Here is a 27,944-nt window from a genome sequence, read left to right as displayed (position 1 = left end):
TTCTGAAGCTGTTTGATATCAAATAGGGTGCATCATACATATTAAATAGTTTCAAATCATCTTACAGGTAACTTGTACATCCTTGTTCTGACCACTAGGGGCAGCAGAATCCATCAAGTTTATATGAAGACATGCATTTCACATTTTCTGTAATAAATAGACCACACAAACATACTTAAAAAGGTTTTATTGAGTTGCATGAGTGATGGCGATTGCTTAGAAAGGAGATTATGAAAACATTTATGGCTTTTGCAGGACAGTGAAAACAAAAATCAGATAGCACCTTATATAAACATTTTACAGATATATTAACAACCTCATCATAAATTCTTTTGTAAACATACCAAACTAATATAAAATATTCCTGACAATTACAACAAAGTAAATAAAGGTTATAACGGCAGGCAAATTAGGGAACTACGATAGTAACACAAACTACTTATAAAAAAATAAAACAAAAGATTTTGTGGCAAATCAAGAATGACATGAGTACAAGATTGAGGATGACTAAAAAGTTATTTTATCTCTACAAAAATTTTACACAGGCCTGGAAAGACTTGGATGACAAAGCATATATGCTTGGGAATGTTTCTAATTAGTCTTTTGTTGTGGTCGTTTCGTAAAAAAGAAAAACAGCTATTGAGGTCAGCACGAATTAAAAAGGATTCGGGTTGAACTATTAATCTACTAACCTATGGCTTTTTGAGCAACCACTTGAAAATGAAAAGTTTTTTTTGCCTGTAATCCATATTGCAGGATTAGCATCATCAAATGCATGCAACGCATCTTGACTTGGATTGCACCAAAATGCTTTAGGCTGAAGAAATACGACGGATTTGTGAAAAAAAAAAAAAATCAGGAATATTCACCCCCCAAAAAACCTTTTGCTGAGTAATCAACATGAAACCTGGCCCACAGGAGACTAATTTCTAACAGCTGTGGAAAGATGCATAAGGCAGAGTCAGCATTATTACGTCAACATTAAGAAATCGTCAGCCACCTTTTCAAAATTCTTATGGAACGATTTGATGATTTTTCTCTCATGTCTAGTCAGAGCCAAACTGGGATAAAAAATCCTGGGTTTAAGTTTAAGCTTTGTTCTCTGATTGTAAGCAGGGTGATCCAACAATACACAGTTCAAAATTAGGTCACGAGTCACAAGTTTCGTTGCAAAACAAAGGTAACATACACAAAAAAACAAGTCATGGCCAGATCCGGAGAACAAGCTAACCTAGACACAAAGTCAGGCACAGAACATGTTTGAACAAAACGTAAAAGGAGTAACCAATAAAAGGTGGTCTTGTCTTACCACACTATTCAAAGAAAATAAATAAATAAACGTAAATAATAATTCACCGTGGAACACTATAGCTCTCTCTTATATGGATCGCACTTACTGTATGCTGCTGCTACAAGGTTTAGTTTTTTTCTTTAAACACAATTAAACAAAAGTCTACGGCTGATGCAGTTTTACACAGATGCGTTTTTTCTTTTCATGAAATATGTATATTAAATTAATTGAAGATCACATATATTAAGATTCACTTTCCAATAACTTTACACAAATTTTACCAAAGAGCGTGTGCACGGATGTTGCATGAGAACCAGAACATTCTGTGAGATTAAAAACTGGAAGACTGTCGCGATGAGCTCAGATTCATCCTTGAAACGTAATTTATGGATAATATGAGTCGAACGTCACTACTTTTGCTACCACTTGAAACAGAACACGAATGAGATGATAGAGTTGATATAATGGGCTAAAATGACACCACCACAAACACACTGTAAAAGTCCTTCTTCCAACCATCAGGATAGAAACGTGGGTATTTCGTGGGTAACGTGTGGCGTGGGATTTTTTTGGTCAAAAAAAAAAAAAAAGGGTTATCCCGTAGGTATCCACATTTGAAAAATATCTGAAGTGTCACGAGAATCAGGGGTTACAAAAAGGTTGTACCTGGTTATCATTCAGTTCCTTTTGAAAACACTTCAGCCTTGACTACCACACGAGGACAGGCTGTCATAGAGGGAATCACTCAGGGACTCGGGGGTCTCCAGGACCTGGGGATGGCTTGGAGACAGGCCGTCGTCAGGTCTCTCTCTCACCAACTCCAAACCGGTGTCCTTCACCATGTCTGGGTTACCGGGAATGCGGCTTTTGCCTCTACGTGCCTGACCAGGTTGAGGAAGACTTCTCAGGTCTCCCTCACGGCTGGCTACTGAATCACTAGTCTTGTTGCGCTGCAGGGAAAACAGGCCCAAAAAAAATGCAGTGAGTGAGACTGAAAACTACATGATAATATAACACATGACAACACAATAATAATACTTTAATCATTTAATTAATCATAATAATACTACTTTATTACAGTCTGTATGTGGCTATTAAAAGGTCTATTTAAGTCAATTACAATTCTAACTGTTACCTGTTATGGCTGACAACCAATGAATGATGGTTTTAAAATTTTATTTGTATTTTCTATAAATAAATTGCAAGTGCTAGAAGTGAATTTAGGCCCAACAGCATTATAATGTACAGTACTAAAAACTGATAATCATTTTGAAATTTGCTAAATTACATGTTATTGTTACTCAATTTAAAGATTAACTTGCAGTGAACTTTAGATGATGGCAAAGGTAATCTAAATGCAAGAAAGTAAACATGCTGCTGAACTTTACCACGTGTACACTAACAGAAATTAGTTAGTCAAAAGTCTAGGGCCATTAAGATTTTTTTTTATAAAATAATACTTTTACACTATTATAAGGATGCACTAAATAGATCTAAAGTGACAGTAAAAACATTTTTTGAATAAATGCTGTTCTTTTGAACTTTCAAAGAATGAAAAAAAATGTATCGCGGCTTCCAAAAAAAATTGTTGATAATCGAATAAATGTTTCTTGAGCATAAAATCGGAATATTAGAATGATTTCTAATGGATCATGTGACACTGAAGAATGGAGCAATGGCTGCTGAAAATTGAATAAATGACATTTTAAAATAGTCAAATAGAAAACTGTCATTTTAAATTGCAATATTTCACTATATTAAATAAAGGCAAAAAAATGCCCCCCCAAAAAAGAAAGAAAAAACATTACCAACTCCAACTTTTGAATGGTAGTGTATATAAATAGTTTTAATAAAATAAAAAAATATTGTAATTGACACTAGGATCTAAAGTGATGCTCACCCTCTTAAATGAAGTCTTATGACTCACTGGCTCCACTCCGTCTCCAATGCCAAGATAAACCTCAGACGGCTCTGCAGATGCTTTGAGGTTTGGGAAAGTCCAGTTCTTTGTGGGGCCTAATTTCATAGGTGCTCCACAGATATCAGTGCCTGAAATAAATAAATCAAAGCTGAGAAATAAAGAAAAAAAAAACACCATCTGGAACTACTTTCTCTTAATTAACGTACAATTATTCTACATTGAAAACTCACATAACTGATTGACCTTAAGTGACAGCTAAAAAGTATTATATACCATCATGAACGATGTTTGCAGTCTGGCTGGATGGAATCTTGTTTTCCAAAGTGCCAGTGTGATGATCCATATCCTGACCCCCCATAAAATCCTCTTCTAAAGATGACAACTCTCTCTCCAATGTCCAGGCCTTGTGGGACATTTTCATCCCTGAGCCATGTTTTCCCTGGAGATGAGAAGGGTCACTCTCCCCATGGGCCTTCCCTTTGGGAATGCTTTTGCAACCAGCATTTGCACTATAGTCAGGAAGAGGGAAGGTGCCAATGCCACTGTCAAGGGTGTGTGTGGAGATTCCAGATCCTAAAAGAGAGGAATTTGAATAGAATCTATAATTCATATTTTATTATTTTAAAATATATGAATGATTGTGCTTAATAAAATAATATTACTTTTAATTATAATTAAATTACTTTAAGTCGAATTCTTGTATTTTTATATAATATTTTATTCTTATTTAAATTACACATGGACATATATAACAAAGGATCACACCCTAAACATCAAGATAATGTTTGCCATACAGCTGCTGCTAGATGACTCTCAGATGGGAGCCACAGAAATTCAGACGCACCTAGATTATTCATCATCATTGACAGGTTAAAACCCGTTTTTGTCGCTACATGCTAACCAATTGAAATTCCTGCCTCTGGAAACATTGAAAACCATTACATCATGCATTTTGATCATGCCTTACCTGCAAAGTGTTCATGATGAATCATCTCAGCCAAGTTCTCATCTGATGTGACGTCTTTACTCAGTAACGCAGAAACCTGTGAAAAAAACATTAAAAGTTCTATTAAGAACTCTCAAAACAACAATGTGCATTATAGCCATGAATTTCACTTTTTACCTTTTCCATGTCATCACTGCTTCTTGTCTGACCAGAAATGCCAGCGCTCTGGTGACTGAATACGGGTCTGGATTTACAGTCAAACGAGAGGCGTCGATGTGCCATGCTGATGCTACCAGTGTCCTTCCCATCAACCCTTATGGAGGAATTTGAATAAAATTGATTTGAAAATACGGTTCATTGTTTGTCTACAGTATATTAGTATATTTCAGCATGTTCCTCAGAGACCAAGCGTATGGCTTTGGACTACTTTTAGAACTGTATCATCCTTTCTGGAGGGTTTTATTCAATTGCTTTTGAGAGCTACCACCCAAAAAAAATATATATATTTTGCTTGAATGCAAGTACATTCTTACATATTGGTTAAACTTTCCCTCTAATTTATTAAACCATGTGCAGAAGCCCAGCCACTATGATAATGCGAATTCCCAGCTGATCAAGTCAAATTCAATTTAAGTCTCAAAGCACATTTTCTCACCTTACTCATTCATCAGTTATTTCAATTAACTTTTAACACCTGCAAACCTGCACTACAACTATGCACTTTATTAAGATTAAGGAATTAAGGATTTAAGTAATTAAGTAATTAATTTGTCCTTTGACTTTTAGCTTTATTGTGGGTTGATTTATACACTAAAAGAATGTCTTGGAACAAAATAGCTGAGAATATGACTGAAAATATGATAAAATTTACATTTAATTGCGTTAAGCCAAATCAAAATGTCAAACTACTTTTTTTATCGTGTTTGAGATATGTACTTGTGCCATCTTTCTATAAACCAAATATCAAAATAAAACATTGTATAAATTGCTTTGTATGCACCGGTTTAGCAGTTGCTGCATGAAATTGTCAGATGGCACTCCTCTGTACATCACAGACAGCTGGCCTTGGGCTTGGTCCATCACCACCTCACAGGAATGTCCCTTTCCTTGTCGGTCCAAGGCCACTCCATTCACATACGCCCGCTCTTCTTCAAGAGCTTTATGCAAGCCCTCTGCCTTCTCAATCAGCATGGAAATGTTTAGGCTCTCGCTCTCGGTTTTCTTCGCAGCCCCCTTGGAATCCTTGCCCACTGATGATATATTGAGTTTCCATTCTCTCTTGTCATCTTTCGCTTTTGACGTTTCTGGTTTACGGCTAAGAGCGGGAAGCTTGCTTTTTCTCAGACCAAACCAGTTGGCAATTCCATTGGAAGCCTTTTGCTTGACCTCAGCCATTTGCCCTTTATCTTGCTCTTGCAGTTTTAGCATATTTTCCTCAATGCCCTTCATGACCTTCTGCTCTATAGAAGATTGTGGACTGGGGGCTGAGTGCCTTTTTTCTTCAACATTCTCTACTGGCCTTGGTGGCGGTGGAGGAAGACTCTCTCCGTAGGAAGAATTCTTCTTCTTATTTGCCCTGAGATGGCTTCTGTCCTCAGATTTGGACATGTACCTCTGAAACTCTTGAGTAGGTTTCCCATCTCGGTTCATAGAGGGTGGCACAGTTTTAGTTGGGGATTTGAGGGGGATTTTATTAGGGCTGCCACTATGGGAACCAGCGACATTTTTTCCATTATATGAAAGGCTATGAGGTGCCGTACTCTTAGCATAGCTCCGCAAAGCCTGTGCAGCCTCTAGGTTGGTAGATGGTGGATGCATCTTAGACTTTGGGCTCTCCTGCTTGGCTAAGAATGTTCTGGAGGATTCATGTTCCAGTTTGGAGACTAACGTGCTAGAAGGAAGAGACCTGACAGCTTGCTCAACATGCTGAAAGGCTGCTTGTTGTTTTGAAACAGCACCATCAAGATGACCTGAATGGTATGATTTATCCTCAGTGGAATCTGTATTTTTAGGAAGTCTATATTCTCCTGATTTACAATCAGAGTTTCTGTCAGCAATTTTGCTTTTCTCGGTGGTTCGTGTTGGAATGTTTGCAGTGGACTGAATTTCTTTCTTCTCTGCAAGTGGAGGACAAGTTGTGGACTCGTCTGGGTTCCTCAACTTGCCAAGTGCAGCTAGTCGTTCTTTAAAAGAATGACTTGATTCACCTGAATGTCTACCAATCCCTGATTTCTTAGGAACAGGCGGTGGATCGTTCCTTTTAAAAGGTGATTCTGAGCTTTGTGAATCATTATCTACCATTTCATTTTTCTCTTGGCTCCTGGACCTCATGCTTATCCCACTCTGAGCCTTCTGGGATGACGACTGACTAGGCAGACTGCGATGATTGACTTGCTTATGCCACACCGGGCTGTCTGAGCTGTCCTCTTGGTCTGAAGAATCAGACTCTGGTGAGATTTCCTTCTGCTTGAGACTCGTTGGTTGCTCTGTACCAAACTTTGTCTGCTTTCCTTTTGCACCTTCATTAACTGGGCTGGAATTTTGAAGAGATGAGCTCACTTCTCCAAGCAGCTGGGATACATCGGCACCGCATGTTTTGGAAATGTCAGAGACATTTTCGTAGTGTGGAATTTTCTGAGGGGTCTTTTGAATGTGAGAACTTTGCGTGGGCTTGGCTACACGAGTTGTTTTAGGGATACCACAGCCAAGGTCCTTTGGCAATGGTGCAGGGACATCATCAGGCTGGGGTGGAGAAGTTGGAGCAGAGTGTGACTCCGATTTAGAAGAGGGCAGCTGTCTTTGCCTCTCTGTCGTGGTGGCTTTTCGAATGGCTACAGGGGAATTGTGCACCTCATAGTTGTTGCTCCGGCAAGGAATCTTCGAGCTACGAGTCAACTGAGGACTGAGACGAGGTGGAGCAGGTACTGCAGTACGTTCTCCAAGAGTGGGTATCTTAAGGAACTTGAGCAGTTTGGAAGGTGAGGCCTTGACCTCTCTAAGGCAGGAAACTTGATTCGGGCTGACCGCAACTTTTGATCTAATGGACTGAGGATCGGAAGGGGTGTCTTTCACAGGGACGGAGATATCATCCAGTACTTTTGAGGCAGTGTGATTCTCATTAGGAGAAAATAACAGACCTTTGTGGACTGGTTCATTGCTGTCCATCTCACAGTGTGCATTTTGTAAATTGTCTTTGAGTCCGAGAGTAGGCAGTTTTGAGGTGGCTATGTTGGCTCGACAGACACAGTCAGTGTCTTCTTTTGATGCAAACTCTTCCTTCTCGAGTCTTTGTGGCGCTACAGAGTTTAAGTGCTTCAAGTCAGAGTCCAGTAGCGCCACATCAATTGTGCTATCGTCACAAAACGTCTCATTGCAGGTGCTGCCGCTTGACCTGTTGGATTGAGATTCAAGCAGAAGATCAGATAACCTATTCTTATCTCTTGTTTCCACCAACATGTGATCAGATCCTCTGGGCTGATCTCTTTCTGAAATGGTCAGTCTTGAGTATAATTCAGGGACTTCTAATGAGTGGGGATCATTCGGTGGGTTAAGACCTTGCTCTGCTGAAAGAATGGACATATCTCCAGATGTCCTATTTATAAACAGTTCACTTGTACCTGTGGAAGGCTTCACGAGGCTCTGCATTTCCACGTTCTCTTGGAAATCGGGCCGAGACAGATTGAGGTTATCAATGGTAATGGGAGCTGAAGTGCAACAATTGTGGCTACTCTTGGCTAAGCTGACTGAATCTTTATTGGACAGCATCAGGCATGTGCTACAACTACCACATTTTACATTGCTGTGCTCTCCTCCATTCAAATGCTGATGTGTGCAAACATCTGGACAGGAATGGGAACAATGTGCTTTGGGTGCATTGCACCTGGATGAACTGTCTCTACAGGCTAATACAGCCTCCTTAGAGGCAAGAGCCTGGCTATAGTCACAGATCGAGGGAATGCCAGAGGAACGATGGTACCGAAGCGGATCTGTTTCTTCAAGCTTGCGGAGGACCTCTAAAATGTGTGCTTTCTTCTTCAAGAATGGGGACATGGCCTCCATGGACGTGGATGTGCCTTGGGTCTCTGGTATGCAATTTTGTGCACATTCCATGTTTCCCTGTGGAACCAAATCATAGGGATGAGGTAAAGTTGTCATACAAGATTGATTCAACAAAGAATTTGTGTATGGCTCTTACCTTGGCCTGTGCATTTCTCTGAGCCTCAATCAGTTTGCTAGATTCACTGTGCTGCAGCTCACCAATGTGCTCCAGACAGGGTCCTGGCTGCTTTGATAAGACACATGAGGTAAGCTTTAAGCTTCTTATTATATGAATCAATTTTTGGATTATGCAAAACACCTCATGCAGCAAAACTATGCATGCACAACAAGTTTTTTTTTTTTTTTTTTGCCTGTTTACACACAAATTCCTAGTAGTTTAATGAAAAAATGTTTGCCCAAGCAGCCCAGGCAAGTTAAACAGGAAGATGTTAATTGAGCCATTTTCTTCATTTTGCAAACAAACCTAATAGGTCATCCCTGTGGACTTTAAAGAATGTTTTGTAAAAAACAAACTTCAAACTAAAATTGGACCTGCACTGTACATTTGTCATCGTATGTTGAAGGATTTAATCATTTACCTGCTGATGTACACATGATTGACTGTGCAGTTTCTCCTGCAGGAGCTCACACAGTGTTCGGTTCTGCCTCTCCAGATCAAACACGCGCATTTTCAGCTTAATGCATTCCTCTCTGAGATCCTAAAAGAAGAATCCACAGCTTTTAAAAAAACATTTTAAAAATATATGACTAGAATATGTACACAACTTATAAAATATACAACCAACATGATATATTAAACATATTAAAAATTAATTATATATTAAAATCATTCCAAAATTGAAAAATTCAATAAGTTATAATAAATAATACTTCATAAATAAATATGAATTAAATATAAAATAACTCTTTAGACTTTGTAGTTCAAATTAAGTTTTTATAACTAGGTTCCTGATGCAAAACCACAAAGTTTTTACCTTTTGATTGAGTAAAGCCTGCACAACATGGTTGGCGACCTAAAAATAAACACATAAATTAAACATAAAATACTTTCAGGACTATTTTATTTTTCATCTGACTATCTAATTGGCTTCTGCATTAGGCAAAAACATTGCAAATCTCCATAGGAAGGGTTGGAAAGGAACTCACCTCGTCCAAGCATCGTTCATATGCTTCTCTTTGACTCTCGTTTGCTAATGAAAGGGCAGAGTTCTCGGCCTATACAAAAATAGAACAGTTTAAACAGTAAGTCAAGGAAGAAAAGTAAACAAAACTGTATTCATAGTGAAAGTATATGCCACTTACTTGAAGTTCTCTCACTCGCTCCAGAAGCTCACTGCTACTCTCTTCCTCTAGATAGGACTCCAGATCACCCTCCTCAGACTCGAAGTCCTCATCTACTCTATTTTGGGCCTCTTCCGACATGGTCTCTACCTAACAAAAAAAAAAAAAGATTTTGAAGATGAGAGGAGTCTTTGGCGAAACTTGTTTGAAGACACACTGTTAATGCAATTCTCTTTGGTGTGCTAATGAGGAAGAAATCACACACACGCCACCTTTAAAGAGTTTCAGATTCTTGCTCGTTTTAACCCATATGTTTGCATATTGTAAACAACTGGTTAAACAACCTGTAAAGCAACTTTCCAAACATTCTTGTGTACTTGGAGTTGTTACAGAACACACCGGTGTGCCTTTTAATCTCGATGTAAAAGAGTTCGCATGATTATCGAGTTTTGAGACAGCTGGGAGTGAGTAAGCAGGACTCGAGTTCCTGGCAGGTCACATCTTCACTTTAAGAGTGTCATCAGAGGGGATTAGACAGAAGAGGTTTGAAAACACTGGAGGATTCAAGCCATCATGCAGATTCCTGACCTACTGACTGGGGCACAGTATCAGATCCACTTGACCTGCATTTAAACTTTAAACGAAAAAACACATTCTAGCGTGTGCTAAAAAATTGTGGTGGTCAAACCTGCCTGGAAAGCCAAGAATTTTACCATTACCCCAATTTCGCTTTGCACATTAAAGGGGTGGTTGACCATTTTTTTTCCTAGGCTTGATTGGGTTTATGGGGTGCAGTCAAACATGTGTTCATGATTAGGGTTTTAAAAAACGCATTGCAACTCGTTACCAGTCGTTTTTGTAGCCATTAAACTGCCAGAATTTTAAAAGACGATATCTCCGTTTGCATTGCATTAACCAATATACTCGCCAATATTAAAACTTTTTTTTTAACAAATTGACCCAATTTTTGTAACATTTTTAACAAAGTAACATTTATCAGCCAAAAACCAACGTGACCAAAAATATATTGGATAACATTTTGTTTCAACTCAAAATCTCAGTGATACTAAAATATAATTTAAACATGCTTCTCCGGTGTCTCCTGATTTTGATGGCTGATTTGTTGATGTAAACGCCCTTGTTGAACTATACCACAACAGTAACCTCCAGTCATCTTCATCCACCTATTCCCACCACTGCACTATACCATAAATTTGACCTTCAAAACGAACACCGGATGTAATCAGCAGATGCAAAACTGAATCTGAAAATCAATATGTTCATGGAACTTATTCATTATTGATCCTCTAAGCATTCTGTGTGCTCATTTATGTAGCAAGCTTATCTATAGATGTCTAACTCTTTGCGAGTGAATAGCTTAAATGGAAACTCCATATCTGGAAGTAAATGAATACAAAGGCTATTGGGGTCAGAGGGTTAGCAGGGTGCAGCGGGTCAGAGAATACTGCTCTGTTTTAACAGTAAAGATGGCACTATTTGACAGGCTCCAGGCCACACTATAGAATTGGAAGTTCCTGCGGTGCCAGGAGGCTCCTTTCACATGACAGACTCTTTTCACAAAGACACAAGGCATAGCCTTCCGATAGAGGAAGATGTGTTTGTAGCGAAACTGTCACACATTAAGCCGTGCAGAACAGAGGCATTTACATTTTTCATATAGAAGACACTTTTATCCACAATGACTTGCAACACAAAAATAGATCCTATAAAAATATTTTACTTCTATTGTACCAAATGTTTAATAAATACAAGTTATCTACATAAAATCCAATGCCTTGGACAAAAAGATTGAAATTGTATACCTTAAAAAGCAAGTTTGTACAATATTCCTCTGTAGGGTAGAGTAGAGTAGTAGAACTAACCGGTATTACAAGTTAGCACTCTTGTTTCTTGTCTGAAAAGAAAAACCTAAATAAAACATCCCTCTGGATTTCACGGTGTCACGCTCGAGTCCTCATGTGCGTCTGTCTAAAAGAGTTGTGTGATAAAAATTATCTCGAGCTACAAGGAAGTTAAATCTGCATATTATGCGTAAGTGATGACATATTGGTTTCACAACATTTGCAATACTGGATTAGCTAGAGCTGTGTCATGTCTCCACATTTTTACTCCATGTTGTTAATGGTTGACCGTTTTCCGAATGCTGGAGGCCAGGGCTGGGCAAAATCTCAAGAGGATCACCACCAGCCTCGATCATCTTTCCTTTTCATCTATGAATCACTTGCAAGCAATAAAAAATGTATGGGCAAGTAAGCTGATTCTGGTGAAACAGAGCCTCAAAAGCCTATTTTGGAGTCTTTATGATAATACTGTCAGTGGAGAGATGACTGTCAGTCAAGAAATTCCCCTCTATCGCTACTGTACTTTTCGCCCTTCCTCAGAAGTCTCCAGAGAGACAACATCCAACATTCCTTAAGAGATGTTTGGACTATCTAACACGGAATCAAGATGGTCGACTAAACCAGTGGTTTAAACTTAAGCAAGTAAGTAAATAAATAAATCTGCATTCATCTTCAGGTCTAAATCGGTTTAGACTGCTTCCTTCTATCTAGACAAGACTGAAATAGACTATTTTTAGATTTAGTCAAGAAATACCACACATGGTTTAACCACACTACTGAGTTGGCACTCAATTATCAAGGTCTGACCCAAACATTTGCTCCATGGTGTCTCCAAGACCAGGAATGATGGAAAAAATGATTAAGTCACACTACTGTTAGAAACATTCCCTGCGTTTGAGACCACAGATAAGGGCTCGTATCATGACTAACATTTTGCTCTTGTATCATTGAACTATAGCCATGATGTCGAGAACAGACGTCCCGAGGGCTAATGGTCTCAACTACAGTAAAATAATTTCTTAAACACAACTGAAGTACTGTGTTCAGTAGAACAGGGCTAATCCTCTGTGCTCATGTAAGGATCTAAGCAGATTAGCATCAGTTTGTATCTGGCCCTAAATTTAAGGTTGCAGCATACAGACTGTTATATTGCTCTTTGCTGGACACGCGTGACAACCTACCCAGATATTTAAAGGGATCTTTTGTTTATTAAATACATGAAACAAAAACTGTCATTACTCATCCTCATCTTGTATTTTCTTTATTCAAGAGCAAAAAGGCTGGATTAAACTAACCACACTTCAGTGTAATGAAAGTGAATGAGGATTGAGGACTAGTTGTGTCAAGCACCAAAATTAAAAAAAATAAATAAATAAACACCATAAAAGTTGTCCATATGTCTTGTGTACAACATTCAAAGCCTTCTAAAGCCACAGGATGCTTCTGTGTAACAAATAGACAAAAACACATTATTCACTGACAGTGAGCTGTTAACCACTGCAAGCAGATCACTGAATCAGTGAGTTGAACTTCAGATCAGGATTAGTCCAAATCGTGAAGAAATTGTCAAGATTGTGAATTTGATATACTGATGCATTTAAAAGATGCAACACAAATGAATGATTTGTTATGATGATGAATGATAATTATAAAGCATGAATCACATGGACCACCTCTATGATTTTGTAGTGCTTTTAGCAACATTGACAGTTACTGAACTGAATAGAAACACTGAACTAAATTGAGCTGAATAATGATTTGATCTTCTGTAAAGCTGCTTTACAGCTGAAATTGAATTCTTCAGAACTGATTCATTTTACAACAATCAACACTGTTATTTTGCTGTTTATTAATGTGAAGCTGTTTTGAAACGATCTGTATTATATAAAGCGATAAATAAATGTGACTTTTGTTATATTGAAGCATGGCAGCATAATACTGGCAGCACTATTGAAAAGGATGGACAGGATATGCTTCATAAATTCACCTTTTGTGTTCTACAAAAGCCATCCAGATTTGGAACAACATGAGGGTGAGTAAATTACATTTTTGGGTGAATTGTCCCTTTAAGAATCATGCATGGACAAATCCACATTGATCAACCACTATTCTGAACACTGGGGGTGGATATATCCACCATAATATCCTAGGATGGTTATAGCCCTGCTCTAGTATATACCATAGCATAGTGGAGTCGGTTTTAGCGACAAGCAAAAACAGAGGCAAACACGCACCCATGCCAACAGGATTCTTGGCAGCGCTCGAGCACAATGCAAGCCCCTTAATCCACTGATATGCTGTATAGTAAACATAGCAATAAAGCACTGTGGCGTACCCAAAACAGGGCCCCAAACTCATTTGTCTGTAAAGCAGTACATTTATTGAGGCTAAGCTTCTGAGAGACTACTGTTAATGTTGGTAAGACTTATATTCTCACATACTTCTGAGTCACTGGCTTGGTATGATGCCCAGTGGAGAGAAGTCTACAGAATGTGACGAAGACTAGAAATCAAAGCTATGCTCTGAGACGAGACTCTGACAAAACATGGCGGAGTCAGACACCAGAGGCCACTGTCTCTTGTTTTGCTGGATATATCAAACACAAGAGAGCCGCTCTTATCTGACAATGTAGAGGACACAGCTTCTTGAGAGGTTGATCAAATGATGTAGAGGAGAACGTCTATTTAATCAGGAAGAAGGATAAAGGAGTTTTAGATTGCATACAATGTCAAATTTATTTTTAACCATCATGCAGTGAATCACGGGCATTAATTTCCAGGCCTGTACAAGAGAAGGGGGTCAAGACCAGCAGAAAATCCCAACCAGATGCCTTTGAATAAGTGGAATTTATATACTTTCAGCGATTACAAAAACAAAATGGCTGCAATTTTAAACCATTTGATTCTGGTAATTAATACTACAATCAGTTCCTATTCTTGAAAGAAATTTAGTACAAGCTAGTTGAATTTAGTCCTTTGTGTCGGTGTGCAAAAAAAATCCATGTTTCTTTCACTGGCCTCACCAATAAACCATGAATGGATAATCGGCTGCCATGGATTCGCTTGTCATTTTGCATTTTTAGGAGGGGTGACTTCGTACAGTTGCGAATGATATCTCGAATAATGCAAATTAGGATTTAAAAGAGTGTCGATAAAAAAGGGAAAGTGGATGTTGGGGGAGGCCCTGGATGGCTCGGAGGGGTGGAATAAAGCCAGTGTGAAGGCAATCAAACAGAAGTAGGGCTCTATGGGATCCCAAAATGCGCTGGGAGCTCCGCCTCTATCCCCCACACTTGAGGAGTTATTAAGAAGCAGCCAATCGGCATCTGCAGAGACGGTCTCTGATTATTCACACCCTGCACAATGGGCACAGAGCCCTCAGACACCTTCATAACCCAATTTTTTTATCTTTTCGCATAATTTACGAGCTGATAAAATGATCAATCACGGATATAGAGGAAACACACAGTCTGCAAAAGCAGTGAATAGAGTCATAATAAATAAAAGCACTCTGTGGCAATGCAAACAAACATATAGACCCTCCATCAAGTCCCTAAGGGCATTATTTTTTCTCTTTGATGTAAATTATTCCGGGGATAAAGAGTCTATGAAGTACGGCGAGGCAGCTTCTATTCCTGAATGTGGCATTAAATATATAAAATCTTTAATAATGCAGGTTTATGCAGCTGGAGTAAAGATTTCCATTGCATTTTCCGTGTGCTTTAAAGATTACTCGTCCACTCGCTTGGGCTGTTGCATCAGTGACAGCAAAGGCCCCCTCAAAATGTTTATGGACTCTCTAGTCCTCCATTTTGCACAAAACATAAAAGGTAAGCCACGTTTCTCAGTAGCTCTCAGCAAAGTTACCACGCAGGCATCTGCAGACTCATGCACTATTGTTGTCCTTTGCGGCAGTGCACCTATCTGGATGAAGTACGTTGTCTACATTTGCACGGCCTTGACTGCAGCATAAGCTACCCTAAACACACTTAAAAGAAGACTAAGCAAAAGCTCCAGCTCCTTCAAGGACTATTTGGATTCGCCGAGTAACTGTGAATGAACTCCAATCTAATTCTCAATTACTTACAGGCGGCTTTGAGTTAAATAAGGTGATCACTCACACCCAAACAATGAAGGATGTAAGCCATGTTGTCCCTGATCCAATGCAAACAGACTTGTGTTTATTAACATTTTAGCATGCAACTGCTTCTATAACCTAGATGACTACTTTTTAATAGTCCATTTAAAAATGGCATCAGCTGTTTTCCAGGACAAGGAAAACTTGCATGGGTCGTTTCATCACACTACGCCGGCTTAAGCAAACCGCTTTGACTGATTAGCATATGGAATCATAAATTACCTACCTGCAACATCATACAGCTTTCAAAAACATTAATGCAGCAAGGTAATGTACTAAAATATATTGTATAGACTGCTGTGAAACTGTTTGCCAAGGGATAAATGTGTAGTTATTCCATACTAAGCCAAATCTGATCAAGAAACACACTCCTGACAAAGTGCCTGCAAACACAAGTCACTGAAATGCAGCAAGAAACATACAGACGGGATTCAGTCGTGGCTAAAAACCAGCACTGCGAACAGCTATGCATAAAATTACCTTTAATTCCAGTCAGAGCATCCCAGGCGTTTCAGTGCAGCCCATGCAAGGCAAACGTGAGACACAGGAGCAGGATCCACAAACAGCAATTTTTTAACGTTTCTCTTTGGAAATCCTCCTCACGTTATTCTGAAAGTACAGTGCCTGTCCTTAGGCAAGTGTAAGGAAACTGTCTCTGCTGTCTACAGTGGACTCCATGTCCTCCCATTGTTCAAGAGAGTGTGAGGCAGGCATCCTACCCCAATAGACCCAGCCTACTACAACAGCTGTGGGCCAGCCCCCTACCTCTCCTCTGAGTGTCTCTCCCTCCTCCAACGGCTGCAGCTAAACATTAACCCTACAACTGCTGGAGAGGCCATAAAAAGAGAGGGGGTTATATATCAAAAAGGCACCCCGAACAAAGATGAGGACAAGGACGGATATCCGAACGAGTGCAGGGGAGAAAATGGAGTTACCCAGGCAACTCAGCCCCTTGTCAAGGAGCAGGAGCTTCTTTTCTAAGAGGATTGAGACTGCTTTATCAGACTTGCACTGATTGGATTGTAACTGCAGATACTGTGGAAGTCAGTGTGGAGCTGCATGACCAAAAACTGACCTGGATAAATAACACTCCTGCCAAAGATGTAAATGTCTAAGGGAAAAAAAAAAAAAAAAAAAAGTCCCACATACATATTTGAAATAAAAATAAATTAAAGCTATATAGAAATATTTTAAATAAAAATGACAAAACATTTAACAAAATTACTACAAATAAAATTAAACAAATTATACAAATAAAAAAGCTGATTCAAAATATGAATAAATGCTATAATAGTATACGAATAACACTAAAGTAACACTGCAGTGAAGTAAGACAAATACACTAATATTCAAAATACCATCTATGAAAATAATATCTAGTGCAGTGTTGCTAAAATTATTGTTTTAGGAATTTTTAGATACAAATGAGATCATTTTTATTGGAAAACAAGTATTAAAAAGACAATCTGAAAAAAAGCAACACTACATTAGCTATACATATTCAGACAGATGGCTTTGGCCAATACAACACATCTTGCGTTGTTTTATGGAGTGCTCTGAGATAAGCGCATTTAAATAGTCTTAAATTAAAAAAAAATTATGTTCACTTCAATTAAGTTGCACTGTGTCTAGCTGTTTTTGAAATCATTTTATGTTAACAAACCCAACACCAACTTAAATATCCTTAAAGGGATAGTTCACCCAAAAATTAAAATTCTATCATTAATTACTCACCCTCATGTCTTCCAAACCCGTAAGATGTTCATTCATCTTCGGAACACAAATTAAGATATTTTTGATTAAATCTGAGAGCTTTCTGACCCTGCATAGACAGCAAGGGAACTGATACGTTCAAGGCCCAGAAATGCAGAAGGGACATCATTGGTTCAACCTTTATTTAGTGAAGTTACGAGAATACTTTTTGTGTGCAAAGAAAACTAAAATAAATTTATTCAACAATATATTCTTTTCCGGTCGGTCTTCGCCACCATTCACAAGAACAAAGGTCTTACAGGTTTGGAACAACATCAGGGTGAGTAATTAATGACAGAATTTTCATTTTTGGGAGAACTATTCCTTTAAGACATATTAGGATATATACAATAATCTATAAAAGCTCAGGTACAGCTACTTCATTTTCCATGTTCTGCTTTGTCTCACACACTACTTTGGCTGTGAGCATGAACAGATGCATGTAGTGGGCCGCTTTTTGAGAGTGCTGAAATCATTCACACATGCACAATAGTCCTGAGCTGGATGCGGATGGTGTGCGTGGACATCAGCGAACTGTAATGTTGAGGAAAATTACTTCACACAGACAGTCGACGAGCCAGAGCTAGGAAAGAATTCTTACTGTAACACACTGACTAGTCAATTTTGAAAATCTCATTCATGTACATAGTAAATCTAAGTCTAATTCTAAAAAGCTTTAAGTCGAACTAGTATGACTGAAAGTGTACCTGTCTTGGTGTATGTCACCAAGCGTCCTAGATAATATGGATGTAGCTGGAGTACACACTCGGTCTTCCAAAAGACAGACTCAACTTCGCTCTAGCTCAATTATAACTGTGCATGTATATATACTTATTGGTAATGTGAGAGGCAATTTTGACACTTTCGTAACCCTCCCCTAATAAAAAAACAATACCTTGGCTCAAAAGTACAACAAAATTCTTGCAGGCACTAAAAGCTTATCTAAGTATCTCAGAGTTATGGCTACAGGGCCGGTCTACAAGGCCAAAGGGTTGAAAAAGCTTGTCCCTGACTGTGAATGAACCTCAGATCATGCCCTAACAGACACTAATTCATATGTGCATGCCTGTAGGAGGAATTCCACTTCAGCTAGTGTTAGCGTCTTCACGTGAGACGACCAAATTGGATGAAATGACCCAAATGCAAGGGGGTCACATGTTGTCTTGGAGTCAACAGTCAAGGGGTGAGAGCTTTCTGGACAAAGGGCCATTGTGATCCTTTAAACTCCACTTTCACGTCTCTAAACACCCATGAGGGATAGACTTACGGCATTACATACAATGATCCGGATCCATAATGAGGCGTATTGTGACATGATGGTCTTAAATGTCAGGAATTCAGAGCAGAGTCTTATTGGGAGGTCGTCTTGGCTTTCCAATGTGTTACCAATTCACTACTCAGCAATGACATGCAAAGTGGAGCACACTTGAAAGCGTCTGTAAGCCCCAGGTGCCAAGTGACATTAACATGCTTGTAACAGTTCTGCTGAACTACATCTCCTTAAACACAGCTGGACATTTGGCCTAATTAGAAAATCTCAAAGGAAGTAATGCAGGCAATTACATTTTAAGACTGTTGATTGAGCCTGACTGAGCAATATCTGGAGCTCGCAAATGTTACATAACTACAACAACATTGTGATTTGATAGCGCTGAATCTTGGATTCTGTGTGGGAGACCATGAAACGCTTGAGAGAGGGATGTTACTGAGACTTCCTGGTAACAGAATTATATTCCACAGATACAGAACAGAAAGAACTGATGAGAAAATATTTTAAAAGATGCATAATATATTAGACTGCATCAGTTATTTATTTTTTTAATTCGTAACTATCAATTCTCAGCCAATATATTATTATTAAATGGTATTATTGCCTTAGTAGTATCTATTGTACAATATTATTGTAGTGTTTCTATATCTCCATAGATAGACAGATAGATAGACAGATAAGACAGACAGATGTAAATAAAATAAAAAACACTTTTAAATTAATAAAAAAAAAAACAATAATAATTTTTCTCAAATGTCAAATCAATGTGATGCTTTAATTTAGACAAAATTGTTTTGAATTTTACTATTGATTTTAGTGTTTATCTTTTAGATAGTACTACCATATAATAATAAAAACAATCTAAAATTTAAATTGTATTCAAGCTGAATTTTTTTCTCTAGCAGACTTTAGAATAAATTTCCATAAATAAATATTGTAAATATATGTAAATAAATCTTATTTCATTATGTAAATAACAAAAAAACTAAACTTTATTTTTTAAGTCATTAATAATTCATTTTGTTAATGTGAAATTAGTGTGATGATTTAATTTAGACACATTGTTTAGAAATTTACTATTGATTTTAATGATTGACTTTAGAGTGTTTTTCTTTTAGATAGTAATACCATATAATAATAATAATAATAATAATAATATTTAATGACTACCACATGAAAAATATGATGAAAAATAAATCAGCTTATTGGTATCGGCATGAATTTTAATACCGACGCATCCCTAATAAAAAAAGCCTCGCGGCAGACATTTGCTAGTGTTTGGTCCACTTCCATTTGCCAGCAGTTGGTCAATGACAAAGCATTTGGGTGACTCAGGATTAAAGGAATAAATCAGGCTCATGGCAAAAAAAGCCCCTATTGAGAGTGAGACAACTTAATGGGCGGTAATGTGCTGAACTCCATGTGAGGTGGAGGGGCTGATCCACCTTTTAGAAATGTGACACTAGTCCGAGGGGGAGAAGGAGGGGCAGGACGCCACTGTGCTAAACTGACCAGTCCTTCTGCCCTGCAGAGAGCACGTCTTCTGTATTACAGCAACAATTATGTAGTGGTAAACACAGAAAATTGAGTACCATGACTTTTTGCAATAAACAGTGACTTAATCATCTAACAGCATTTATCCTCCTAGATGGAAATCGCATCAGTTCAATGAACATTGCATTTCAAATACACCACACAAGCAAGAACTGTACAAACATGCGGAGACAAAATAACCTGCCTGACAAAGCAAATTTGACTTGGAGGTCACAAACACATGAGTAAACGCTGTATCTACGGGACAAGGACATCTGGTAAAGCCAAAGCGTAATAATCTTGTAGTCATGGTTACCACCTTGACTAAATGTCACCCTGGCTACTGTATTGGGAAAAAAAGAGGGAGGGTCGGGATCGGGTTCCATTGATAAACAAAGGGGGGAAAAGCCACACGTTTAACAAACCTGGAAAAATGTTCTTCCATTGTAAAATAAACAGCTCGGCATAATAAAACAGTGGGCTATACGCTTGGTTTACAGACTGGCATGTGAGCTGCGCTGGCCGAGCCGGTGTCCCCGTGCCGGCACTGCAGTAAAGTGCAATGAAGCCTGGCTTTCAGCAGACTGCAGAGCCAGTGAACATGGACACAGCCACTAAACATCTGGACACCAGGCGTCGTGGCTCAAAGCGAATGCCCTCCGGCAAGTTCCAGCTGGGACGCGCAGCCATTTCAGCTCCCTACCTTCCCTCTTTTGTTCTTTTCCGCATGTGGCCGCAGTCCACTTAGAAACGCAAGAATCTATATTTAAGCGTATTAATGTGTTCTGCGTGTACTTCCGTCCCGTCATTAATCCTCTGCCCTACATACATAAGTAAATTCTGTCTGACAGAAAAGGTTGTGGTGCCTAAACAAAAACTTTTATTAATGATTTTATTGATCGATTTCTTTAATATTGTAGTTTTTCAGTCCTCTGTAGTACGTAATTCGATTATGTCAGCCAAAAAGGTTGTAATGCCTAATTTAAAGCAGTATATTGATTTGACATTGAAAATAACTTTTATTAATGATTTTATTGATAGATTTTTTTAATAGTGTAGTTTTTTAGGCCTCTAGAGTACAGTTGTGATACCTTAAAGCACTACAATGATTTAACATTGACAAAAACTTAAGGATTTTATTTTTAAAAACAATTTAAGAAATAAAAAAAACCCTCAATGAATGATTTTATTGGTTGACTTTGGAAATAAAAAGGCGTAGTTTTGTTTTATTTACATTACGAAAAATGTATAACATCTTTTGGCCACATGGGGACCACTAAAAAAAAATATTAATATGTTCTGGTTGTACTTCCATCCATTACCCCTCTGTGCTACATAAATACGTTCATTTTGCTGGCCAAAAAAGTCGTGATGCCCAAATTAAAGCATCTCATTGTTTCGCATCTCACAAAACCTTTTATTCATGATTTTATTGATTTATTTTTTTAAGTGTTGTTTTTGGATAATATGGATAACCTCTTTTGTTCTGCTGCACTGCCCACTTAGAAACACTATCCATATTTAAGACACATTAATGTGTTCTGCATGTACTTCCATCCTGTCGTTAATCCTCTGAGCTACATAAATATGCGAATTCCATCGACCAAAAAAGGTTGCGAAGATAACCGACAGCTCTTATGAGCCAGATTGATAATGTGGGTGTTTTAAAAGAAGTGACCCTGTCGAAGGGCAGGATGCATATTTAACATAAACATAACATACATCAGCTTTTGTAAGCCTCTCGAGGGAATAGTTGGCGTAATTAACGGGCTAAAGGTCACTGGATGCAAAACCGCCAACGCTTTCATTTGGAGAGAAAAAAGAAGGGAAATGAAAGCACGTGAGGCCATTTTTCCTGGCTTTCAAACAGGGTGGTGGTGTGGCTTTTCAAAGGGGGTCAGTGACTGTAGCCTCTTTGTGCCAGAAAAAAGGGACCCCTGCCATATCAAATGTATGGTGCTGTACAACTGCTCCCCTCTGCACCATTGACGATGAGGTTTGTTTGACTCTCATTGCTGCCCAACCAAATCGTGGACATTTATCCACTCTCTCCCCAAACAGGATGTGCCATTGACCTGGTTTGCTTGAATTGATTAAGGCCACATTCCTAAGCATATTTCCGCTGAGTAAAACTATGAATTGAATGTTTGTTGCATCTGAAGACTGGCGCACTGTGAGAAACCAAAGCAAATGTTTGCTTCGCTTTTTTTTTCTCTGCAGTGTGAATGTGAAGCAAAATAAATCCATATATTTTTGCAATGGTGCATTGCTTTCACTAGGTCACCACTGATAGGTTCTCTAAGCGCCACTGTTCAACACAAAGGATAATGTTACTTGCTAAGTATACAGGAAGGCAACAGGAATGTAATCTTGACAAACCCACTGTAATAATATATACATTAACACATACGGGTCAATGGCATATAGGAATGTCCACAATAGAAAAAAAAAAAAAAAAAAAAAAGGGAAAAAAAACATTCAAATATATTTGCCATGTTTAAATTTAATATCTGTACTCAAAACTTTATACCATTTTCTGTAATAAAATAAATGAATTAATGACCAAAGTTGTTAACCAAAACTACTAAAAGTCATTTGTTAATTGAAATAATGCTAAAATTAAAAACATAAGATGAAAAGCATAACAAAAACAGAAATGTTGGCAACTCATTCAAATAAAATAAGTTGAAATGGAAGTATTAAAGTTACAAAAACTAAAATTGAAAAAAAAAGCAATTAAGCTACGGAAAAACTAAAATAGTAAAATAAATAACAGTTAATTCAAAATATTAATAATAATAGCACATAAATAATACTAAAATTGTGTTAATGACTAAAAATGTATGGTGGTGTAACCATGAAGTATAAAATACATTTTCCTTACAACTTGAAAAGATGAGACCATACATAATATTCAAAATCCATCTTAATCCTCAAAGTTTTTTTAATATTATGTGAAAAGGTGTAAAAAAAAAAATTCTTTAATTATTAATTCATAAATATCACTGGTTTTGGTGAGTCGCACCACATGACATTTTACAACCTAAATTACCTTGCATTGTCAAAGTCAAATTATCAGATATTATAAGACATTTTATTAAATGAGAAAATGAGCATCATGTCAGAAACGCATATACATGAATGTGTTGAATACAGGTACGAATTTGCAAGAAAATCATGCACCTCAAAAACGCAACAAAGACTGGAAGGAGAACGCTGCAAGAGTAATTGCACTCATCCAAATTTCTGCAGTGTTTGTGAAAACAGTAGTAATGTCTTGGGGAGATGTCAGCCCACTCCCCTGCTGTGTATATGGCATTTCTTTCCAGCATCCCAGGGTAATTGATGAGTTTTCTACATTTATATGACCCCCCAATCCATAACCATGGTAACTGTTTACCGGGGAGCAGGGTGAGGGGAAATGTGCCAGCAGGGAAAACTGATAACAGACATTGCCGTCCTAACCCAGCATGGGTAAAACGAGAGCCTGCGTGTCTGGAGGGAGTTTAAACATGCTTTGTGCCAATGCTGGCCCATCAGTACACTTCTTAGCCTTTTATGTTGACAAGAAAGATGCTGCTGTAATGACGGCTTCCATTTTCTCACACTAATGCACGACTACTGGGCCCCAATCAGGCTGCCCGGTTATATGGAGGCTCTCAAGCCAAACAGCCACTGCCAAAGGTCCAATTTCATGCCTCAGCCCTAATTGTCCAAAGAGCCATGTTTAGATGACCAAGCGCAGCACAAATGAAACCGTGCAAGCTAAAAGCTCTAGAGTTTCGAATTTGAATTTAAGGAACTGCTCACTTCCCTACTTTCTGAGGTGCTTCCTTAAGGCAAGACACTACAGGCAAAAACTATTTTGAGATTTGGGGCTATTTGGCTTTTTACAACAGACTAGTGGAAAGAAAACATCCAAAATACACTTTTATTGCACCCCATCTATTTGCATATGCAGATTTCAATGACATTGCATATTGTTCAGGACGTTTTGGAGGACCAGCAGACTAACCAACTAAAACCAGCCTGACCAGCTTAAAACCCGGGTTTCAGCTGATTTTTTTTTAGCAAAGTTCTCTTGCACTGAGCCAAAAATCTCCAATTCATTAGCACTTAAACACACCAAACTTTGCAGTTTAGCTATATTCTGTTTTAGGGGGTTGCTAAAAAAGCATTTGCTGGTTTTATAAAAAAAACATTCCTGGCTGTTGACCGTATTTTTAAATTTATGAAGTAATAAAAAAATCCCCTCTGTAAAAGTTTCTGACTTCAATATGTCAACAAAATTTTGAACCTGGCTTTATCCAAAGTTCTGGAAATGTATGCAAAATTACTCTATATTTAATTAGATAATTAATGCCTCATTGGCATATTTAAATGTAATACAAATAATAATAATGTAATCAATCAACTAGGGTAGTATAGTGACTACTAGTTAACATCTTTACCGTATTCACTTGGGACGTCTTGCCTTAAAGCAGAGTAACAAATCAAGTGAAATAAACCTTTCAACAACAAACATTAAAGCCGGGGATGAAATCTGCAAGATATAACTTCTAAATTTTCCCACAGCACCCTGTGTGATTTCATTCATTTATCAGATGTTTCACAGGAGTTTTGTTTGTATGCGGCTCTGCTTTGTGATAGCAGCTGATCGGCGTCTCTGCCGCGCACCAGGATCAGATGGCCAAGCACAATCTCCCCCAACCATTCTGGGCTCCAATCCATGGAATAACATCATGAGCCACAACCTGGAAAAACAACGAGCGGCCCTGTTCGCAAGCTACAACATAACAGAGTAACAACTTCAGGCCATGTGGGAGTCGTAACGTGTTGAAATGTAATGCAGCACTATGACTGATAGCATCTTATTTAAATATGCATATATGAGAACAATAGTTGCGTGACCGCTTTGGCACAGTGATTACATAGAGGAATGCAAACTACAATGCTTTAACATGAGTCAGTGGCTTTCTGCAGAATTTGCTATATTTATTAGTAGGGAGTCAAGTCGTTTCTGTGGAAGCAAATAATGAATGAAATGTTTCAAGTGAAAAGTGTTTGCAATTCATTTGGGTCACTCCTATTCTATAGTGTTAGAAATTGTTTTAAGCAGAATAAAAATATAATAATTTGCATCCAAATTAGTTTTGGTGACAGACATGAGACTGTAATTGCATTGCAGAGTGAAGACGCCCAACGAGAATATCTGCTTCACACGAACCGCCTAGGGCAAAACAAGCATGTGTGTGTTCTATAAGCAAAAATACATTTTAAAAGTCTTACAATCATGCAAAAAACAAACTGTTTACATATAGTTCGATAAACTGGAGTTCATATTTTGGCACATCACTTGAGTGAAAAACATTCGGAATTCCTCACTAAGTGTCTTGGAATCTCTAATAATGTGATCTTGCCTATGTCATCTGACTCCCATTAAGGACAATGCATATCCGCCAGGCATGCAAAAACATCAAAAGCCACATGAAGATAATGTTGTGATCATGGGAGTAGTTCACAAAATTACCACACGACCATGACTATCAGCAAACAAGGGAGCAAGGCCCCCTGCTGCCTCTAATGTCCTCTGTGGCCATTTGGTTTACGGAGCAATTTGGAGTTTATCTCGCCTCCGATTGCTGTCAGCTATTTTGGGGACAAAAGGTCTGTCTGGGCATCAAAATTCCAAAAGTACCATGTAAGAATAAATGGGTGGATTCTTCAGTTAGAGGCACTTTGGATTACATGAAATCTTTAAACTATGTTAAGCTTTTGGCACATAATGAACATCTGATCAACTTTTGGTACGATGTGCGATTGTAATGACATGATTTTTCACTTTATCTAGTAAAAAAGTAATGGATAAAGGCCCGTTCACACCAAGAGCGATAATGATAACTAAATACAACGATAACTATATTTGCGTCCACACCAGCGAACAATATCATCTGTTTATTCTAAGCGCACACTCGTCTGCCGCATTAAATTCTCCAGCTTGTTATAGCAGGATTCCGATTGGTTGTTAATGTTTGTATCGTTATAGCTGTGGTGTGGACTCTATTCTTTAATATTAAGAATGATTTTTAGAACTACATCTTTATCATTATCTTCCTTGGTGTGAACAGGCCTTGAACCTTGAACTTGGCAACAACAATTTAAATAGCAGTCAAAAAACAAAATGACTGCTTCTGACATAACGTTCTCAAAAACTGACCCTTACAAAAATATAAAAATTAACCATTGTTTTACTAAAAAAAAAAAAAAAAAAAAAAACAACATGGTTACCATAGTTAAACCATGGTAACCACAAATGAACCATAGTTTAAACATTGTATAACTGTGGTTATACCAATGGTAATCAAAAAGCCAAAAAAAGTCAAACACATTACAACACTTTTACTATAACAAAACCATGGTTAATTTTGGTAAGGGGAACGGTAATGACACCAAGTAAAGCAAGTCTCAGATTAATGGAAATTTAATTCAAATTAATTTCTGATCTTTACATGCCAATTTGTGTCTCTAAAATACTTTAATGACAGCAACAAGAGTGATTCTTTGTTTTAATAAACACAAACTGCACACATTTGTACCAAATATGTGAGAAAAACTTGTGCAAAGCATACGTTTCCCTTTATATATACACAATTTCAACAGCCTTATAAATTAGGGAAAAAGCAAATAAAGAGCAATAAAAATGACCTTTTAAAACAGCAATGCTTTGCTTTTTTTAAATCATCCAAGAAACAAGCAGTTGCCCTAAATGAAAAATCACCTAAATCTCTCTACTGCACTGCCTTTGGAACTTGAATATTAAATGTAGGAGAATTATAGGTTGTAAGCCAGTCTTAACATGGTTTTGAACATGGGACTAGCAAATGTAAAAAAAAACATCTGTAAAATATTAAAGGGGAGGGGCTGGGGGCATGCTTTTACCCTCAATTACTCTTGAATTAGTTGCTGTTTTAGGGTCTCAAGCAGAATGAACTGCCAAAATTAGCAGTTTTACAATGCAGTCTGCATTCTCATCACACACAAGTAAACACAAAAGTTGTGGGTTGCCAAAATGTGCAATTATAAACAGGCTGCACGTTTGCTATGCTGTAGAAAGAGGAAGGGTTATAGCTTTAACTACATAAAACACAGTCATCCGGGGAAAACTGATGCAAAGGCTTAGGATAAAATCGGATTATTGTGATTTTTGTGCGCTGCCATGAAAAAATATATGAATTAAATATTTTTATATGCGAAGTAAACTCAAAAGAAGTCAATTGTGTCAGAATTAGTGATTTAAAGAGCCAAGAGCGATGCATTTCTGAGCAAAGCAGGCTATCACGACAAGCATCCTCAGTCTACAACCCCACCGGTGTCCCAGATAGCCGGATGGCTAATGCCCCACATTACCCTTTCCAATCTTACACCGCGCACATCAACATTTAATACCACAACAAACCCCTCTATGTCCATAATACGCTGCATTTTGCAAAATCAGCACACTTTCGACACGTAAACATCAAAATGTGCGCGCGATAGCTGGAAAAAATGGATTTTATTACCTCGCGATCCTTGTGTTGCTTCGGAAGGTGTGAAAATATCCCAGATGAATATCGCTAAGAAATACCTTGAACTGTACTTTTAAATTCACAGCTTGTGGACATGTTTATCTGTCTCCCCAGCCGCTGATTAGAGGTTTTATCGTCTCTCTCTTCCCGTGTTTAGGTTAAAGCACTCGCAGGAAAAGTGATGTCATGGCTTGAAATTGTGTTGCCCGCCCCACTTTCAGTAAAAGGGCCTATCTTGTGCTCCACGTAGCGTTTCTAAGGCAAGTTTTCATTTATAGCCTTGACTTATACATTTTTCTTATTTAGCAGTATGTTTATTTACTAACG

General features: G+C 38.0%; 1 protein-coding gene across 3 annotated transcripts; it reads right to left on the bottom strand.

Moving 5' to 3' along the window:
- Positions 1-169: 169 nt before the first annotated feature.
- Positions 170-27,803, bottom strand: LOC306859305 (nck-associated protein 5-like). Of its 3 annotated transcripts, none has more exons than XM_079400280.1 (12): positions 27,612-27,803; positions 9,520-9,648; positions 9,364-9,432; positions 9,192-9,230; positions 8,796-8,915; positions 8,354-8,443; positions 5,159-8,274; positions 4,336-4,471; positions 4,180-4,255; positions 3,486-3,785; positions 3,192-3,340; positions 170-2,241 (listed from the first exon to the last, which is right to left on the bottom strand). In XM_079400280.1, exons 2-12 carry the CDS (start codon positions 9,637-9,639, stop codon positions 1,990-1,992), a joined length of 4,467 nt encoding a protein of 1,488 aa, XP_079256406.1. In that variant the 5' UTR covers positions 9,640-9,648; positions 27,612-27,803; the 3' UTR covers positions 170-1,989. The 3 variants fall into 3 exon arrangements, with proteins under 3 accessions (XP_079256406.1, XP_079256408.1, XP_079256407.1); XM_079400282.1 differs by having other exon boundaries at positions 8,354-8,440; positions 27,612-27,771; XM_079400281.1 differs by lacking the exon at positions 27,612-27,803 and adding an exon at positions 15,978-16,190.
- Between the last annotated feature and the right edge of the window lie 141 nt (positions 27,804-27,944).

The sequence above is a fragment of the Barbus barbus genome (assembly GCF_936440315.1).
Source record: "Barbus barbus genome assembly, chromosome: 40".
NCBI classification, from domain to species: Eukaryota; Metazoa; Chordata; class Actinopteri; order Cypriniformes; family Cyprinidae; genus Barbus; species Barbus barbus.
Note: the sequence above shows the minus strand (reverse complement) of the source record. Positions and strands in the feature narration are given on the sequence as shown.

Excerpts from the sequence above, each read along its gene's own strand:
- LOC306859305 (XM_079400280.1), bottom strand. The coding sequence starts at position 9,639 with ATGTCGGAAGAGGCCCAAAATAGAGTAGATGAGGACTTCGAGTCTGAG. Across the intron at positions 9,231-9,363 it reads ATGAACGATGCTTGGACGAG|GTCGCCAACCATGTTGTGCA; the intron begins GTGAGTTCCTTT and ends GTTTATTTTTAG. Across the intron at positions 3,341-3,485 it reads TGCAAACATCGTTCATGATG|GCACTGATATCTGTGGAGCA; the intron begins GTATATAATACT and ends TATTTATTTCAG.